Source organism: Pomacea canaliculata, linkage group LG1, assembly GCF_003073045.1.
Source record: "Pomacea canaliculata isolate SZHN2017 linkage group LG1, ASM307304v1, whole genome shotgun sequence".
Lineage (NCBI taxonomy): Eukaryota > Metazoa > Mollusca > Gastropoda > Architaenioglossa > Ampullariidae > Pomacea > Pomacea canaliculata.
The window spans coordinates 43,379,812-43,400,665 of NC_037590.1; the positions used below are offsets into that span (position 1 = coordinate 43,379,812).

The 20,854-nt window shown below is 44.0% G+C and overlaps 1 protein-coding gene across 1 annotated transcript; it reads left to right on the plus strand.

Annotated features, from left to right (window-relative positions):
- The first annotated feature begins 5,645 nt into the window (after positions 1-5,645).
- LOC112566805 lies at positions 5,646-20,515 on the plus strand. Its single transcript, XM_025243174.1, has 3 exons — positions 5,646-6,366; positions 17,689-17,841; positions 18,182-20,515. Exons 1-3 carry the CDS (start codon positions 6,183-6,185, stop codon positions 18,886-18,888), a joined length of 1,044 nt encoding a protein of 347 aa, XP_025098959.1. The 5' UTR covers positions 5,646-6,182; the 3' UTR covers positions 18,889-20,515.
- Positions 20,516-20,854: the final 339 nt, after the last annotated feature.

A 20,854-nucleotide genomic window follows, 5' to 3' on the forward strand; every position in this document is an offset into this window, starting at 1 on the left:
TACTCTCCTTCCACGTAATGTTCTTCGTCTGGTCTAGCCTTCACCCAGAAAGGAGCGCTAAAGGCTATGATGTAGAGGAGAGTCCCGATGACAAGAAGAATGACACCACCTTTATATTCCCGCGGCTTGCCATTGAAGACTGACATGTTGAAAGGCATGGCTTGTGTGTTGTGAGATCCTTCAAAACATCAAACACCTGTTCAGCAAGTAATGAAGTCTTTTTATATAAATAATTTTTTGAGGAACGAAGAGAGAAAACAATCCTAACACACTCCCTCCTACAGCCTCGTCATGTGATGGGGAACTTTCTGGAGCTCAGAAGTAATCTGTCGGCGGGTAAAGATGGCGAGTGGGTCAACACCAGGTAAGGAAGACAAGTCAGGGCGGGATCGGGATGTGAATATGAAGACAGGGGAAATAAGTCTTTAGGGTCAGTCATGCTAACTGCATAGACGGTGAGAGGAAAATTTTACAAGCGGAAGGCAAATGCATTCTTATTTTTAGAAATCGTTTGCAACTGATTGCAAAGTTTCCTGGTTTTGCAGATCTGCTAGAGAATGTTTTATGTTCATTGCTCGAGAAATGCATTGATCCTTATTTCACTTTTGTTCCTTCTTGTCGTCCTTTTTTAGCTTGTTAGGACGAGTATCGAGATTGAGAGTTTTATTTTCACTGTGTTCTCGATAGTCAGCTGACAAACACTTTAAACCAATCTTTAAGCTGGTTACTGGGCAAGGGAGAAGGTGAACTTCCACTTCTTCAAGTTTTAATTAGTGGGAGCTTCCTTATCCTATTTATTTGTTTGTACTTAGTTTGTCTGTACAATATGTGTGTACGATGCTGACACCAGTATTGTGCTTGTGGAGTTTTCCTGAGTTTTGTTCTCTTTCTATAAAAGATGTGTTTTAAGAAAATTTATATTGAAGACATATGTTTATAAACTAGTAAAACTGTTTTGATACCAAAATAGTTTGTGGCGAGAAGTGTGTGTAAATAAAATGAGAAGAATGGAAGTCTCTTCCTCTAACTGTCTAGAGAGAGGCTGTCCTCCCTCACTGTTTGTATTCATCCGTAGATGTTTGTGAAGTTTTGTGTCTAGTGTTCATCAGTTCATCTATGTTACATGTTTAAGTGATATGAAACGGTTTCTAATCTTTTCATTGTCACGAAGTTTCTATTTTAAACATTAAAAAATAACTTGAGCCGCCGATCTGCGCCTGTCCACTTTAAACTGCTTTAAAAAAAAATTCACTCATGATAATCTCAAGCAGTTCTTTGAGTCAGACTTTCAATGATAGCAGCGCCGTCTGTAAAGTGAACAGCGAAAGTGAACATCAAAGAAGATTTACAAGCTGATTTCTTTATAATCAGTATTCTCACAGAACATACAGTGAAAGGGATTTGCCAAGGCAAGAGCCAGGATGTTTGAAACAAATACTGTTAGACTGACAACAGGCGCAGACAAGATGGAGATGAATTAAATAAAAAAAAAAATTTATGACACGAGGAAACAAGACTCACAATGCAGGCTTTTCGTTGTTAAAAAACTTTCTAGGGGCAGATAAGCATTTGAGACCACGGGAGGTTATTGGTTATTTCCCTTATATATGTTAGCAAAACAACTCCATACGAAAACAATAAAACAAAACAAAATGCAAGCAAGCAAGCAAACAAACAAGAACAAAAAAATACAACCTCGTTGTGGGTGTCATATTTCAGTTGTATGTCTGTGTAATCGTGACGTCAGTCCGGCCATGCGCATGTTTGTAGGACAACGGAGGGGAAGGGGAATTTACCCAGAGTTTGGGAAATAGTATCTTGCCGACTACACCGCTACTTTTTAAATTGTCCACCCCACTGGACCTTTAGACACTGTCCCTGCCTGTGAAGCACGAGGGAGGAGAAGTGGACAGGAGTAAGACGCAGCGGTTAAGTGATGTGAGCCCGGTGTGAGTGGTTCACTGGCTGTGTGAATGTAACAGCTGTCAGGTACACGTGTGACGTATCGATTGATCTGCTTTGTCTTGCGGGTAATACAACACCCAACATAGGTACACTTATAAAATAATCGATTGGAGAGTTATTCTGGTCATCGTAGAGCGTCCTGTGATGTCCTTGTTAGTGTCTTTAGAAAGAGAGAGACCTCTACCTTGTCCCCTTCCCTTCGTGTGCCCTTTGCGAACTCCTTACTCCAATGGCCGTAGTCAAGTGCAACTAGTTCAATGTCCGCACTGTTTTTAAATTTTAAACACTAAGGTATTAGAAAAGCAAAATAAATGTCGTTTTCCCCGAGAATTTTCCCCTGGTGGCACCCACTGAGAGTATCAATGTCACCAACTCTCTCCTCGTCCTGCTGAATTGTTTAACAGTTGTGAATAATGCAGCCCGGTTGTTTACCACGTTTCCTTGGAAACAGCCCAGACACAAACAACAGGATGGCCTGCACCTTCCTGCCACCCACAGCTCACATCGACTTTTTACCTGGTGTCTGTCAGTGTGGAGTGTCCGGACAACTTCCCTACAAGGTACACGACACGCTTTGTCCCTCCCTCCTCACACTGCACGTGCACACCTCCTGCGTGGCGCCACCTGCTTCATTCATTCCTGCTTGTTCCTGCTTTACCTGAAGGCAGGTAGTCCGGCAGGTGGCGACAAAGGGATATTGATTTGTTATCGATCCTTCTCTCAGCTTCGCCGCGCAGCAGATCGCATCTTCCTCAGGTCGGTGCACGGGGTGGAGAAGCGGGAGCAGTTTCTTTGCTGGTCAGGTCAGGGGAGGTCAACATTTCGCATTGTTGACTGCATGAGCTGCGAGAAACCTGTAAGGTGTACTTCAAAGACTTTTTGTTGTTTGAATCACGTGATTTGTCGAGGTTTAACTGCAGTTGTTCGAGTCTTTCCTGCAGCAACTGCCTGGTTTGATGGGCTTCAGCTTCATGATTCATTGAAACATTCGAACCTCTGCCACGGTCTGGTGAGCAGGAAAAATCGAAAAGCAGGGATGCCGCAACAGTGTGTGGTCAGGTGTGTCAACGCTAGAGGCTGTGGTCAGCATATCGACCTTCCGCCTCAGCTTCACGTGTGATGCAGGTGTCATGGACTTCCGGTTCGGTGAGAGGAGTCTGCCTCAATGTTTTAATTGTTCACTGAACACAGTCACTCACCGGGTACTTGCCAACTTCAGGTAGCTTCACGTTGGCGCGGATACTGACTGCTACGTCTTGTAACGGCCGTGACACATGCAACGTCACAGGTGTCGCCGTGTTCGTGACCTTTTGACCCGTGTCAGCGAGGTCACCGTACTACGCACGCCGACGCCAGAGGCTGTCGCTGTCCGACCATCAAGCCATGCGACGACAGCCACGATAACAGTGTAAGACTTTGCCTGATGAGGGCATGAAACATCAGCAGGTGGATGCTCCGTCTTCAGGTGGAAGCAGTTCAGTGACTGTGGTAAGACTGAGTCGACTACAACATCCTGAGTCTTCATTCTTTTTATTCCTTTACACTTGATTTCTGATTGTTTTCTTGTAGCATAGACGTAGTCATTACTATACTACAGTATTCATAATAATGACTTTTTCTTTTGGTAATTACAATAACAGTGATGATGATGGATGATGGATGATGATGATGATGATGATGTGAGACAATTGTTCTCGATGAAGGGAAGTGAAACGATAGGTAGATTGATTTCATAATGTGTTCGTTTCTGTTTCAACTCACATGTTCAGAAGCGTTGTGTCCGCAGCGTGCACTCACCGTGTGCTTGATGTTGTCACTCGATCCACTTGTCTCAAACACAGTCACACACACAGTCTCTCACACACAGACACACACAGAGTCACACACACACAGTCTCTCACACACACAGACACACACAGAGTCACGCACACACAGACACACACATAGTCTCACGCACACACAGACACACACAGTCTCTCACACACACAGACACACACAGTCACGCACACACAGACACACACATAGTCTCACGCACACACAGACACACACAGTCTCTCACACACACAGACACACACAGTGTGGAGGAGCTAATCACCACATCGCCGCGGTGTTGTGTTCGCACGCTCGAGTGACCTGACCTCACGCATTTCCATGGCATAACGATGTCTTCAGGTCGTCTGTAGTCTGACTCTCTTTGTTGTCATTTGACGCGTCGTTTGACGATAAAGCATTGCTAAAATGGCGCCTGCTTCTCTTCTTTCGCATGATTCAAAGTTTCAACAAGATTCTATCTTACTCCTGTCTTTCTATACACACCCACCCACACACAGAGTGCAGCATCCTTGTTCCTGGCAGGCTGAAGGGAATTCCATCCACACAAACTCCTACAGCATCCAAACCCGCCAGCCATTTTCTTTAGGTGTGGGCTGTAAATTTTGTTTGTTCCTTTCTATTTTTGTTTCAGATGACTATTGACTCTAAGAACAGTTTCTCATGTACCCAACCTTCTAACATTCTGACCTTGAACTGGCACTGACCCGTCAGCAGTCTTGTGATAAGTACAACTATATAGTCTCCTGACAGAGCAACCTGCCAAAGCTCACTGGCCAATCCCACAGAAATAATGTTTATGAATTCCCTTATGTATGAGGAGGAATATCAGCATGTACATGATAATCCTGTGTGTGCTTTCATCTCCTGTACCTTCCGGCGTGTGGCAGACGCCATTGCACACCTGTGTGCGTGTGTGTGTTGACACCTGTGTGTGTGTGTGTGTGTGTGTGTGTGTGTGTGTGTGTGTGTGTGTGTGTGTGTGTGTGTGTGTGTGTGTGTGTGTGTGTGTGTGTGTGTGTGTTGGTGTGCGCACCTGTGTGTACGTAGGTGTGCGCGCGCGGGCATGTATGTGAAATAACATTTTACACGTTCCCTGTCCGAGTCGTGCTGAAAATATTAATGTATATATTTATAATCTATATATTTTATTCTAACTTTGGGAGGAGAAAGTATTTGGTTTATATTTGTTGAGAATATATTTATATATGTTGTCCAACTCGTTTTATACACAATTCAATATTTACATATTTAGCTTGTTCATTCATTTTATAGTGTTGGGTGGTAGTGGTGGGGGTGGTGACAGGTGTGCAAATATTAGACAGACGAATCTGTCACAAGTAGTCCTGTACCAGACCCAGAGGGTAGTAATACATTGTTCACGTGTTACTACGGTTCCCCACCTCTCATACAACAATATAAAACAATTACATAAAAATCACGATTGTGATCCAATTCTTGAAATGTCAACGTTGAGGAGAAGGCAGTGTACCAAATGACTATATATTATATCTACATGTTAGTTTAGGCGTGACTTCGCTACATAATATTATCAGTAATTACCACTGGGCTAAAATAAATGAGAAGGGGGGTTAAGATGGCCCATTTCACTTCACAGAGTGGAAATCACAGTCACGTATACCCGTTCACCATATATCAACGCCTACTCAGCAATCCTCGTTCACCCCTCCCCACCTACCCACCTACCCGCCCTCCATGAAGTGAGCAAATAGAAAACTGTGATTGTTTAAAAAGGTGATTGTAAGCTCGTTTCTTTGTGAACGGTTTTGTACCTGGGATTTACATTAAAATTAATTTTCTTTTTCCAGGTGTGTACCTGTTTTCCTCGGCAGGCACACCCCAATGAGCTCAGGTGTCGTGTGCGCCGTGAGGAAAGCGAGTTTACGACACAGAGTGGCCGCCCCTCGCCAGGGGCCTGACTCATTGAGGACCTGGCCACAGAGCTACATCAGGGCTCACCCACAAACACACAGCGTGACGGTCGAGGTCGCAGCCAACCCGAGCTGTGCCCCCATTAAATGTAGCTCACGGACCCTATAGGGGTGTAGGTGTACCCCACCCAGCAGGTTATCGCCGTCGCACCTGTAGCTCTGTGACCTGTGGTATGTCACAAGCACAGCCCGCGGTAGTCGCAGCCCGCCTTGTGTTTTCATTCCATCGTCTCACACACACACACCGACAGGGCGCAGTCATCACCAGCAACAGCAACCTCTCACCCGTCTGACCACACCATCAGTTTGGGAGATAACTATTTTGTTGAGAACGAGGAGTGAGTGGTACAGTGGCGCCAGTGAATGTCCCCCGACAGGTAAACAGCACAGTTGCAAGGAGCGGGTGTCGCGGTGCTAGTTGAGGACAGACTCACCATGGGGAACCGTCCCACTCTCTACGTCCTGTCTGCTCTGCTCTTTCCGTTGGCCTTGGCTGGCTTCTTCGTGGGTTTTGCTTGTCCAGTGTGGACAGTGGACAACAACAACAGGAATTACGGACTGTGGCAAACATGCGAGGTTGTGATCCAGAACTGCAGCTACCTCAGCTTCTATGACCACGGTAAGTCACTAAACCTAAAGTATTTCTGTTTTGTAATTTTTGTTTTTACATCTCTCCCCCACCCCTAATACGCTTGTATCTATGTATCGTTGTATGTTGTACCCATCCTTGGGTAAAGTATGGGGGAACTTTTCGTGAGGAGTTGGAGGAAAGACCCTTGCGTGTGTGAGTCCCAGAGACCGCGTGCCATCTGATACCCGTCACATTCTGTCCCGGGTGGCGGTGACTGGCATTCATGTTGTACAGTCGCTCACCTGTGACTACATCAGACCCTCTACAGACCGGGTGGACGAGACTACAAAGTACACACCTACTGTTGATGGGCGTGGACCTGTCGTCTGCACTATCTTCTGTTCAGTTCAGCATCTCGTGATCATGATGTTATCAATGGCTGCTCACCGAAATGTTCATGAGTATGTAAAGTGGTATAAAGTTAGTTTTCTCTCTAATCTTCTATTTGATGTTTGAAGTGAGCACTGATTGCTCCATGTTCACAGTATTTGTCGTCTACGCCCTCTGTAGTTGTCCTTCTACACCTACCTGTGTAGATAAGTAAGCTGCACAAATACGCGCGGACAAATGAATATGTATAAGCATACACAGGCACAATCGCACACATTGTGTGTGTGAGAGACAAACTCTGTCTACCTGTTGAATGTTCTTTCTCTCGTTTTCTGTTCTTTGCCCTCTGTATTATTCTGTCTTTTATCTCTTTCTCCTCCACCTGCCTCGAGCCGCGACTCCAGGTATCGCTCACAGACAGGTATAACAATCAGGAGAAACTCGTGTTGATCATAATAAATGTTCAAAGCAGACCTCACCTTCCCCAGCCCCTGATACAACCTCAGTCTATAGTTAACAGTGTTTCAACGAGCTTGTAAGAGGATGAAGGGGTGTTTTACCCCCGGTGCTGACCAGCTACAGTCACCGTTTCCATGACACTGGGTCATTTACCACTTGTGCTGGACATTAACAACTGAGTGACAATGTTAAAACGAGGACAAGAAATATTTTCCAGAAAAGTTTTCTTAGTGACTGCTCCTCCTAGCCCCGGTGGCCCTAACAGTCCCGCCTCTGAGGTTTAGCGGAGTGCATTTAAAAAAAAATTGGTAAAGCTCAGCACAAGATACTGTTCACAACATTGAGTGAACACTCCTCCCTTCCCCGTCCACTTTCCCTTGTCGAGAGCCACGCCCACAAATCCCGGCATGCTCCGTGCTCAAAAAGACGTCAAGACCGCGAGGCTGTGTTTGTCCATAAATAGACTTGATTAACATGTGACCTAATTAATGCACAACTAACATAATGATGACCTCAGCTCTCCGACTTTCGCCGTGCAACGTGTTCCTAGCCATGAATAATTGTGATGTCTGCGGTGCTGACCCTCACCTGTGGGTCGGGATGAAGGCGACGGTAAACAGGACTTTGCCACAAATGTCACCACCTTAATCATGCACTAAAGTAATCATCAGGTTACTCAAACTAAAAACTAAGTCCATGAATTACTAATGAGTAAAGTATGCCGGGCAAATGTTAGTCGAGGGTTTGGCGCTGATATGGCGCACAGTGTAACGCCCCGTGTAACGCCCCGTGTAACGCCCAGTGTTATTCAGTGACTGTAGACGGCGCCACCCGTAATGTGTCAAGAGTTACTGTCACTCCTCTCACTGTCGGGGCGACACCTTTGATGTGGAGGCTACATCCTGCTACACTCCCACTATTGTCCCAATGTACTTTGATTGTGTCTTCTTTATTCCTTTTTTTTCGTACCTTTCCTTCATTTTCTGCTCTAGCTCTTTGCTTTATCCTTTTCCTGACACCTATTTATTTACTTAGTTTTACATACAGGTGTAGTTCTATCTGCCAAGAGCCTCGACAACACGATGGTTCTTTGGGGTCAATTGAGGATATTTTTACTTTGTGAACATTAGTCAACATTGAGCAACATGCACTGCAGTCACATGTGGACGGTTTAGCGGACGAGTGTTAAGAGGTGACCTGACCAGAGGGAGACATAATTAATGACACCTTGAGTCAGCAGCAGACACCTCATGTGGTTCAAGTACCATCGTCACTTAGTGGTCTGGGTGGTGACCACTATTTATTTGTTTATCTTTTTGTGCTGCTGTAGCGGGTGATACTATCATTGGCTGCACTTGTCATTGACTAGCAACAGTGGGTTCAGTGTTAGACGTTAGTGAAGTGAAATCTTTATTTGTCTCACTTCACTTTTTGTCTTGTCTTTATATTTTGCGCATCCCTCCACCATCTGATGTACAGTTTCGTGCTCAGCCACTAAATGTGTCTTATTCCCATAAATCATTGACTCAACTGTAAGGAGGAAGTCGTGACAGAATTTTTGAATTTGCTTAAGTGGTAAACAAGAAGTACTTGATTACACGCTCACATTTTCCGTGCTTTTTTTTTTTTTTTTATCTGACGATGCGCATATCACAGGAAGAATAAATCCCCATTTGAAATTCCGGTAATGAAAGTGTTTCTCTGAAACCTATGTCCTGCGGCAACATCCAATCAGCATCTAGCAGTCCTTAGTGCCGTGCGCAAAGAGGATGTTGAGTGAATGTGGGGGACGTCGCTGATGGCGTTCTTCACTGTCGGTGTCGTCCACAAGCGACATCAGTTGACCTCTGTTGACATGAGTAATTAGTGATTTCAAGCAAACACAAGTTCTGAGTCTGACAAAGTCGCTTTCATAGCCGCCTGCTCTCACCAAAGTAACGATTGTAAACAACGGGCAACAGCAACAAAGCAAAACGATGAAAGAGAAGCCTGCTTAAGCATGAAAGAGTTCAACACAGTTTCTCTATGTCTGGCTCTTTCATCTTTCACTGTGCGCTGGCAGAGAGAAGATTTATCGTCTGCTACTATCGTCAACATCTTTCTTCCCGAGGGAGGGGTGGGGCAGTGGAGAGAAAGAAGCCGATGTCCCATTTGAACCCTTGATGTACAGTAACTTGTACATGAAAAACATATTCAAGTGAACAAGAATAAATTCGTTTAAAAATTAAAACTAGTTTATAATGAGAAATTTAAACAATTATTTTGTGACTTGTATTTTTTATAGTTTGCGCGATAGATTTTACGAACCGTGTACTTGCTTGTCACACGAACAACCGCCATTGTTTGTGTTTGGCAGGGTGGGGTCTACATGGTCGTTAAACTGTAATAAAAGTATCCTGTTGCTTTATATCTTTTGTTAATCACATCGCCGGGAAATTTAAAGACAGTAATCAAAACATTCCTCTGACTATGCAAGGGTTTTTCCTTGAAAAAATATTTTATGACAGATTTGTGGCTTTTGATATACGTGTATTTAGCAACAGTGCTGACTTTCACACTTATCAAAGTCATTTCTCCAACTGCTATTTCCGAATTTCTTAGATTGATGTTGTAACATGTATAGAGATACTTTTCCCCAAGCCTCGCAGTATCCCTCACAGCCACAGTTTAGTTTTAGAGTTTTATGTATTTACCATTGAAAACAGATAATAATAAGTTTTCTTTTGAATCTTTTAAGATTTATTGTAGTGACAGTTGATACCACAACATCGATATTTTCCGTCTGTTTGCGTTCCTATGTCTCGGTGAAGACACCGAGTGGCTAACAGACCCCCACTTCCGTTTTAACCACCCGATGAATGTGTACCGTGCATGCGCTGAATATTGACTAAATACCCAAACTAATTCAATAGGATAGTATATTTATTTACACGAGAGTGAGTTTCATTCACCAGACCTTGTCATGAACAGCTTACTACGACCTCTACATGAACTCTAACGGCAATGGCTGCAGGTCGTGCTGAGTTAAAACACGTTTGGAAGGGGACACAACTGAAGGTCTGCATTTTCCTTCAAGGAACTGCGTTATCGCAATTTACTTAGTTAAGGAAAAGGCGACATCAGTCATTTACTAGGACTATTTCTGTTTTATCTACAACAAGCAGCTTGCTATCTGCTGCTTGCTCTTATCTCCAGCAGTGGTGTGGTGCTGAACCAGACACAAGGTAAAAAAGAAGTAGATAAAGGCGTCCTCTGGTGTTGGGATGACAGCAGTGAGTTCATTTGTCGCGGACTGTAACTCAGTTACTCAGGTACTCGGTGTTAAAGGTTTTGAGAAGTCAGAAATGAAGACATGGACACAGACAGGCTGTTGACTGACTTTTGTCCTTCTGTTTCTCGCTCTTAGACGGGTAGACAAACGGTTGGCATAAAGAAAGACACTGACATTTGCTCAACCTGTCTTATCTCGGCACAGTGTAGGTCAAAGGGCACCATTTAGCCGTCAACCATGATGTATGTGTCATTAAATGTCGCGATAACTCGCAAATACAAGAGTAGACGAGAGTGCTGATAATGAATATTGGGATATTCTTTAAAAAGAAACTTTTTCAGACTTTGTTAGTTTGTTTTGAAAGTCTTATTTAAATTTCGCTTTGTGCGATTCCTGTTCCTGTATTATATCATCTGTGCCATTGGATGCACCTAGCCAGGTGAAACATTACTGTTTGAATGAAGCTAGGGGTGGTCAGAGTTGAACAGAGTCAACGAGCTGATAAGCATAATTGCATCAGAAGGTTGTAGACATATTCAGGACAACTTGAGGTGCAGATACCTTCGTTGTTACAAATGTTGAAGGGTTTGGGTCCTGCAGGTCTCCCTCCCTCTCTCTCACACACACCCACGCACGCACTCTGCATGCCTTTTAGGACTGGTCTTACATCGCTTTTAATGTGTCGACTTGTCCTACGTAGACCAAGTCGACCACTGACAGCTTTACTCGCTCTGACTACACGTGCTTGGGAAGTGGTCTTGACTGTCCGCTCGTCAGGGAACTCTCGAGACGGTCTTCGAGCTCAGGACATCAGTCGGCACGTGACCTCGTGGTCGTCGCTTTGCTGTGGTTGACAGCTTCGTCTCCATCTCTTGGATGGACAAATACTGTCATAAAACAGTGACTAAAGAGCTTTGTTTACCGGATGTTTGCTGTCAAGTGTGAGAGCGTGTTTGACAATTTGTTTTATAACCGTCATACGAGTTGACCAAACAGTCGTGTCGTTTACGGTATTTACGGTTAAGGGAACTAATAACAACTTAATGTACGATGTTGCAAGGTGTGGGTAGGGTTACAGTCGTTTGAGCTGATGTGTTTTCGTTAGTGTACTACATGACGTCAGCCTCTTCACCAGTAACTGTCATGTGATTCGTGTTCACTGGTTACCGTTCACAGTAGTTCGTCTTCACCAGCAACAGTTTAGGTAATGTAACCATGCAACGTGTCTTGCACGACAGAGATCGAACGTCACGTGACATGGTTTTACTGCTCTTGCACTCAGTCCTACGCTCGCATAGAATTTTGGGATCGTAAATGTTTGTATCAAGCAGTTAGAAGTTATTACCGGGATTAATGTCAATCAGCAGCGAGACAAAGTGCGATCGCACGTAGCCTTCTAATATAGTCCGCGTTGTTGGTTCACTGGATTACACCTAGTACTATAAGGTGATTAACCAGAATGTCAAGGTGGGACAAACAGAAACAAGAGTGTTTATCAGCCTCCGGCCACTGCGCCACCCGCTCCAGTGACGTCAGTCGTCAGCACGGCGCATGCGCAGCCCGGTCCCAGCCGTCTGCCTGCAGGGCGTTGGCAGCTTGTGTTGCTGTTTACAGTCGACAGAGGCTGTAAGTGTGTAAGTGAATCTGTTTTGATTCAGTTTCGTCTTCCTTGTCTCCTGTACCCGCCACGAGGTCCTGGTCCTAGTGAAATGATAGGTTGACTTGTGAAGACGATTCGAGTCTTTGCTTTGTTTTTTCTTCTAAATCTCGGCAAAAATGTCCGATGCAAAAATATGTAAATACGTTTTTAACCGTTGATGGCGTGTCGTAAATAGTTATGTTAAACAAATGTGAAAATAAATTATCATATGTTTTTTTGGAAATCAGCCATTCTAAGAATGGACAAAGCGACACACGAGAGAAGCAAGAAATCTTTCTACAAGCGAACTTCACTTAATTCAAGATTGAAGACAAGAAGGATCCTTGTGTACGATGTCATCAGGAAAATTAAAAAAAAATCATTTCATTGTCGCGACTTTCCGCATGCTACTATTCTTAAAAGGTCACGTGAACTTGTGGATACATATAACAGGATTTTTATTGCACGAAGGGGTGTGACGAGGACTAAAAGTAGAAACACGTGACTTCTGGCTGCTACCATCCATCACGCCTTCCATGAATACTAAAACTCGGGAGGGACAAAGTGGGCGGGAGAATGAACAACTTTCGTATTTCGCACCAGTCTCAACCCTGGCTTGTCATGTCAGATTCTGACAGCGTGTCATGTCAGTCCCTGACAGTGCATCATGTCAATCCTGACAGCGTGTCACATCCGTCTCTGGCAGCGTGTCATGTCAGTCTAAACATTAGAGGCTTGTCACCACTGGAGCTTCAATGTCTTCCTTGTCTCTCATACCAGTCGCCAGCTTCATCATGAATGTTTTATATCAAATGTCAGTGTTAGTGGCTAATGTCAGTAGGAGTACCTTATGTCAGTTTTGACCATTAGTGTGTCATGTCATTAGTGCCAGTAGCCGCAGTCAGTATTAGTGTCAGTGTCTGGTCTTATTAACCATCGTTTGTGTGTTGCAAGAGAATACTTTACAGCCGGGTTACCGGCACGCCCACAAAATAAATCGGTCAGTCGTGATGGATGATGTGTCAGGTTGTAGTATCTGCTGGCTTGAGGATGAAGAAGTCCTCAGCATCAGTAAGAGGGTTGTCTGGCTTGTGTCCATTTAGTCCTCCTTACATCCCTCTACATCGCCCACCCACTCCTCCCACACGGGTACTGCCTCGTCCCTCCCAGGTGGGAGGAGCTCCATTGTGTGTGAGTGCATGAGCATAAAACAGTTTTCCGCTGTTCGCATCTTCTCTTCCTTCCCTCACTCTTATCGTTTATCGTTAAAGATGTGCAGCCCCTGGAGCTACAAGTCCATCATCCCGATGCTGTATCCTGGTCACTCGGGTACCGGGGTGGGCGGCAACAGGACGATCCTTCATGAGGACACAGTCCGGGATGATGCAGCAGCTACTGCATTCTCATACACTGTTACAACGGCTTTGGTGTGAACAGTTTATGAACACCAGCGACTAACATTAATTCTACTCATCGCGCAAATTTGCATAATTTAGGTGGGGCAGAGCAAAACACAGACTTCTAACAGCATATCTGTTCTACTTTCTGTCTGAGCGAGAATATTGTGGACAGTAGCTGCTGTCAGTGCTATTTTCACTGTGGAAACACGGAAACACGCGCTCACACACACAAACACGCACACACCATGAGAGGAGAGGGAAGGACGGAGAGATGGGAAGAGCGGGGTAGGCGGCAGTTGTCGTAGTGACATGTCTGGAGGGCAAGTTCTCTCGTCGTGGCAGGGTTAAAATATGCTTTGTGTTCGCTAGTCTCTGTTTTTGACCCAAGTATAGTTATTTTAAATTATTTTTTGGTGGATAATTCCAACTTACTAATGGAGTGCAACATTTTTATTCTAATGATAGACGTCAGAATAGTGTATGAGTACATAGAAAAACCCTCAGCCAACGAGAAGACTGGGAATAAATGTTAAGTAGATATATCGTGTTATCAGGCATTAAACTTATTCATTTCTGTGTGTGGCGATGTTTGTCAGCCTGTTTCTCGACAGCAGAGATTCTGGAAACATCTTACACTGAGCTTTACTTTCTCTTCAGCAGCTCAAACTGACATTAACAGACGTGACAGTGTCTGAAGTATGTCCTTAGCTCTGTCTGTCTGTCTGTCTGTCTGTCTGTCTGTCTGTCTGTCTGTCTGTCTGTCTGTCTGTCTGTCTGTCTGTCCGTTTGCCTGCCTGTCTGCATGTCTTACGTTCGTTCGTCAAGTCCATCAGTCGACGTGTCAATCCAACATTACCATTAGCCCATGCTTAGTCACTATTTTGAGAGCACGTGACCAGACGTCATGGCGCGTGATAGCTTGCAGGCCAGCGCCAGGTACAAACATCCTCACGCCCTTGTTGCTTTGTAAATTTATTCTTTCTACCGTCCACATTTTTTGTCATTTATGGCTTACATTGACAAGTGAAACTGACTGCACGGTTGACTTCATCTGCCGGTGTCATGACAGACTGGTAACACCTACATCGGGTACTATATACACCTACAGTCTCTTTTCTGGTATTTATTATCTAGCAATGCCGTCTGATGATCATCAGTAGTTAACTATTGAACTCTTCCAATTTAAAAACCCAGTGATTAAGAAAAATTCATTCTCATATTCCTGGACAACATTTATGTCTCAAGTCTCTGAAGTGCGCCTGGTGGAGGGTGTGACAAGTAGTGGGGGTACACAGCCGGGTGTGCAGTAACCACCGGGGTAGAGTTTTGACCCTAGTACGTGTCGCATGCTGTGGTGATCAGGGTGGCCACATAACGGGTACAGGACAGGTGGGGGAGGGTAGCGGCCCGGCTACCTTACAGTCTGTACGTACTTTCAATCAGTAACACGTAATCTGCTCTTCCTGGTTGGGCTGGGTAGATAAATAATATTTATCGACAATAGATTACAGAGAATCGGACTACGGAGCCTTCTTAATATCAGTGGCTGTAGATAATTGTTATGGTGGGGATAGCTCACATGTCTAGGCAACAATGGGATCTTACAATTTATAGAAATGCATTAATAATTTATAATGCTCTCACACAAAATCATAATTATATTCCTCGAAACATTCATTACTTCCATCAAAGTGACTTTTTTTTCCCACTTTCACCCACTCGCCATACACATACACCTCCCCTACACACACACACCTACCCACGAATATTATCATTCACACGCTACACGTTAGAAGAGCTACCCGACTGTAAACTTTTGTGCATTAGAACCTTCTTTTAATGATGGACCTCAAGCTGAGGTTGTCAAATCCCAGTGGGTACGACTGTTTTTGTAGAAGTCGGGTAAACACCCTAAGCCAGCGGCGCATAGACACACACACCAGTGAAAGGTGAAGTCAAACACTGCAGACATGCACATTCTTTTCTTCCATCGCTCGTGGAGCTACAAGGTCGCAACACACAACTTCTCAAGTCTCAAGTTTCCCACACAGAATGCTGGTCTCATCCACAGAAGAGAATCCTGGCCACTGACTGTTTGCAAGTCAAGCTAAGGGAGATCACCTTCACTAACACGATTTCTAGTCACGTTTGTGGGGAGGGGGAGGGAGGCTGGCTCGGGGAGGTTTGCTGAGACAAGATGAGAGGAAAGATGATCAATCACCTGTAACAATGACTGCACCCTCCTGTGTCTGTCCGCCCTTTAGTCTCTTTCTCAACAGTTATCTCCCCCTTTCATGTTTTAGAAGGTGATGGTTTTAAGTGAATGTAAAATGTCAAATTAAGGATGGACGAATTTCTCTATATCCTGGTGGTACCAGTAAAATACTGAGAATAATATTTGCTGTAAGATTTATTCAGTCATGACAACACCCTCCCCATCCTTCGCGAAATTTCGCATTAATGTACATGTCACCAGGAACTTCAATAGTCGGCATCCAGGGTCTTGTCGACGGGTGACAAGTGAGAGATTCACAACAAACTTCACTATCCTGCAAGTGTAACTGTACTGTTTCCACCAGGTGTTTGCCTTTTTCATTGTTTAGATGTTATCTATCAACTACCGAGTACCTGCATGTGAGTGCTCTCTTTGGACCTTGAAGTACCCGTTGCCCACAGCAAGTTGCAACCTGTCCACTGAATCTCGAGGGCTGGTAGTTTAGTTTCTAACATCGGCATCCTGTTTGCATAACAATGAACATAGATGTTTCAGGAGATTCTTTGTCTCATTATTATTCCAAGCTGCTAAAGATTTTGTGTCTGTAGAATTGCACCATTTTACAAAGTCTTTAAATTCGAGGTAAATCGTTTCTAACCCAGAAGACAGGTCCCTTTGTTTACAATTCGCGAGTGTAAGGAATGCGCATTTCTGTTTTGTACAAATTCCTCATCTTCATTGGTCGTCTGGTTTGTAACTTGATGTTTGTGAGCCGATGTGTCCTCCAGGGGGGATATAAATGCTTTCACAATAATCTCCCTTCGTAGGTACGTATGCGGACGTGCATACCTGACACTGAGAAAAAGAAAAGGGAGCAGAAAGTTGTAAACTGTCTTGAGTCGGTGGACATGTCACCTGACAGACGACACTGGGCAGGAGCATGCACAGAACACAGAAAACAACGAAGAAACATTTTTGAACGGTAAATAAGACGGGTGGAGGAGGGTATGGTTCCAAGAAACAGCGTTAAGGATTCCCGGCATTCATACCCCAAGCTTTGAAGAGTTGAAGGGTTGGTTTTGTAATCATGCTGGTAATCATATCATGATTTGAATAAACTCTTCAATTTTTTTCAGGCTGCGATTTATCGCTGATAGCTCACCCCAGTCTTCCTTGACCACTTGTTCAAATGCTCTTTGTGTGTGACAAGCTAATCTTGAATGATTATCATTGTGAGATTATTGTTTTTATCATTTGGGGATAGGCAGGGAAATAACCTGCTCTTACACTTGTTTCCCACACCATGTGTGTGTCAGTGCATGTGTTCTAAGTGTGTGTGTGTGAGAAGAGAGAGATGTGGTCTTAGTAATAAATTTGTAAATGAATTTGTAAGACACATTGGATAGCTATTATTGTGTGCTTGTGTAACTGAGCTTACCTGAGTTGCTGAGCAAAGCCGTTCTATAAATAAACATCATTATTACCATTTCTGTTACAACTACTTCAGCTTTTATTTATCCAGGACAATCACAAAAGGGGTTTATCAATACTCTGTCCATCATAACAGCCTTGACAACATCAATTTGTTGAAAGTGTAAAGAAGTAAAGAAATGTAAAGGTATCCACTGTCCTTATGAAACTCAACTGTTAAGAAGATGATTGTCCAATCTTGTCAAACAAAGAATAAAGACAGAAGGCATGCAGCCACAGTGAGCAGGGAAACTACCTTCAGACCCCGAGTTGAGTTCAGACAGTTGCTTTGTGTACATGTATACTGTCAAGCTGTCCTCATCGCTCTCATCAGCCTTTCTATTTACCGCGATTTTTGTCTGCCCAAACCTTTTCTTTCTGTCTGTCTTTCTGTTTACTCACTTGCTCGACTGCGCTCCACTCGTCATTTTGTGTTCGGCTAACCGCTAAAGTTTGGGAAGGGAAGAGATGAACAAAACTTTGTACTTGGGTCTCGGTGTCAGCAGGTGAGTGTTTTGTGTTGCAGACTTCGTGATGGGCACGCGGGCGGTGGAGATCGCTGCTGCTGGTCTCTTCTTCTTGACCACCCTCTACCTGATCATCGAGAACATCGTCTCCGACTTCCAGGGCCGTATTCTTATTGCCCGACTGGGCGCCGGTCTTCTGAGCATATTAGGAGGTTGGTAACACATACACACAACCTCTCTGTCACACACAAACACACGCACACATACACAGATTTCTCTCTCTCACACACACACACGTGTGAAAGCGTGTGTTATTGTCTTATTATTTCCAATTCGACTGTTTATTCTTAATTCTTGCTTGCCGTGTGTCTGTTATTATATCGAAGTTCTTATCAGTTGGTTTGTATCATGTGCACATCAGTATTAATGCCCCCGCCTTATATAACACGCCTACCCAGGATCCACCTGTCAATGTCTACCCAGGGTTGCGGGGTGAGAATGTTTCCTAAAGTGTCTATCACACGTTAAGACTTGATGGTAAATCTGTTTCAGGAATGGCGGGACTAGCAGGGATCATCACTTACGCCGTTAAAACAAACGAATCGGTGAATAACGTTAAATACGGGTGGGCTCTTGCCATTAACGCTGCTGGCTCGGGGTTAGCCATAGTTCTCGGAGTCGGCCTCTGCCTTTCTGGAGCATTTTTCGAAAAAGGTAAAAAAGAGAAAAAGCCTTACTCACAGAGCAGCGACTACGAGCTTTCGGCTTACAACAACCCCGCCATGACTTTCGATGACCTGACTCACCAGCCTCCAGCAAGCGCACCCGGATATGCCGTCTACAACGGCCACGTCAACTACCCGGGGTCTAGGAGTAGCATGGCAGGTGGGAACCCTGGGTACGGCCCTTCCATGTACCACAGCCCCGGGATTTCCAACGGGGAATCCATGTACAACAAGGTGCCGCAGCGTCACTCGTACGTGGATGATGGCCGACTTCTGCCTCCGGGTCATGTCTACGACCTCAGCGAGGGTTACAGACCTTCTCGTTCTCGCAGCACTAGCCCCCGACCTCCCGACTATGCCACCCCCATCGCCCGGCCTGCTGTGGCCGTGTCCTACCCTGGGTATCTAGACGAGCCGGTGGGTCGTACCGCCTTTCGCGGCGATGATGCTGGGTACTTGAGGAATTCACGGGTCGTACACCCGGAGTCGAGGGCCTACTCTAACGATGACTATTACCGAGGGGTGCGTTACTGAGCGGATCGTCTGCGTAGCCTCTCACTGGTCGCCTTGGAGTCCTCTTGCCCAACACACGAATATACATGGAATATACAATTCCACATATATATTATGAAATGCTGTATACATTAATATATTGTACAATCCTATAATTCCTGACAAAATAATTTGTTTTGAACGTCAAAAGGCTGGTGACTGGACGAGTAGAAGGTGGACAAGAAGTGGTCCAAGAAGTGCGAGGGCATGTTCCTGTGAAAGATGTCGGTAGACCACATATTTTGCTCGAATTTTGATTTGCATATGTGTAATCCGAGTAAGTTCCAGCCAGTCGTGAGCCACTTCTCAATGAGTTGTGCACAGAGAGCTGATTCTAGTGTAGGAGGAGGAATAAAAAAATCCTGGTCACTAGCTAATGGCAGAATTTCTACCCGCAGCTGTCGATGTATTTTGTTGCTGTTTACAAGTTGGGTAACATGTTTCTAATCACCAGCATTATTTTCTATCGTTACTTTTGCAATAAAAAGCACGACAAGTATGCTCATTCTTCATGGTACAGGCTGGTAAGTTCTGTGGCTCCTTATCCTAACACAAACGTTGCTCACCTTCGCATAAAAGTTATTAACCTTTGTACAAACCTTTACACACACAGGAAAGTGTCATCCTTACATCGTCTCTCATCCTCAAACATTTCAAATATTCGTTAGATTCCTAAACACGCTCATCATCACACGAATAGTCCTTATTCCTACAGAAACACACACTAGTCGTTTACACGTAAACTTCATGCACTTGCGTATATATATATATATACAGAGCGATGTGTGCTTGCCTGGGGTAGGACGCTTCAATTAAGACGAAATCAGGAATCCTAGAATTCCGAATTAAGATGATTGCATGCAATGTGTATATTTGTAATCAGTGATATTACAAATGTTGGGAGAGATGATGTAATAACTATGGCGATCATTGAATAAGTTCCCAATGACTTCAAAAGCAACACACCTATAGGGATGAGAATCGTTGTCTTACACGTGTTCATGTAAAGTGATAAAGAGTTTGTCATCATCGTCATCATCATCACCCACGTCGGAGTCTCCCCATCACGGTACGGGGGACAGTTAATTAACTCGCAAGTCAGATTAACGCCCTCGACATTCAATGGAAATGTAGTTGAGCTGATTCACTGCGTGTACACACGTGTTTGCTTGTGTGCACGCTTGCGCGTCCTGACGCCTTTAAAACAGTTTGTGTTCCTTGTTTATTTATTTCCTTTAATTTTTCTACTTGTAAATCAAAACAGTCATCATAATTCTGTCACTATTTTTACTTTCTTTGTATTATTTTAAATGTTATTTTTGATGTTATTGTTGACCACCAGTCAACAATTTTGTTTTGTGTTTACTGTATGTCGTGCTTGCTTTATTTGATGTCACCGGAAGCATTTCTTCAGGAATGTACAGCTGAGGGTATTTGGTTTGGGCGCTGTACCTGTTTATTTGTACACCAATTTAAACTTTATTTTAATCTTGTAAACTCATTTCAACGCATATTTTAATGAACTGTATCATTCACTGTTTAACGTATTATACTACATTAATTAAATTAAATTGTCTAACGATTATTACAAATTAAAGTTTTAAATCTACCGGTGCTTTATGTGTGTTTTATTCAACTGATGCATAGTGTGTGTGTGTGTTTGAAATAATTTGAAATAATGTTTTTCGATGGGTTGGGGATAACGGAGGCTTTTTCCCCCGAGGCAGATTCGCACTGCGTTGGAAGAAATGACAGAAGTGAACATTGGAGAAAAGCTCGGCAGTCTGATTTATCTACAGAGAAAAGTACGTGTTATTTAAATACAAGTATGAACCTCACTTATTGAACGACGAGTGCCCCATCGACGCTAGCAGATCTCTAAGACATGGGAGATAATCACTAAAGAATTGAAGTACAGCATGCACTGAGTAGTTATCCCCCTTGGACA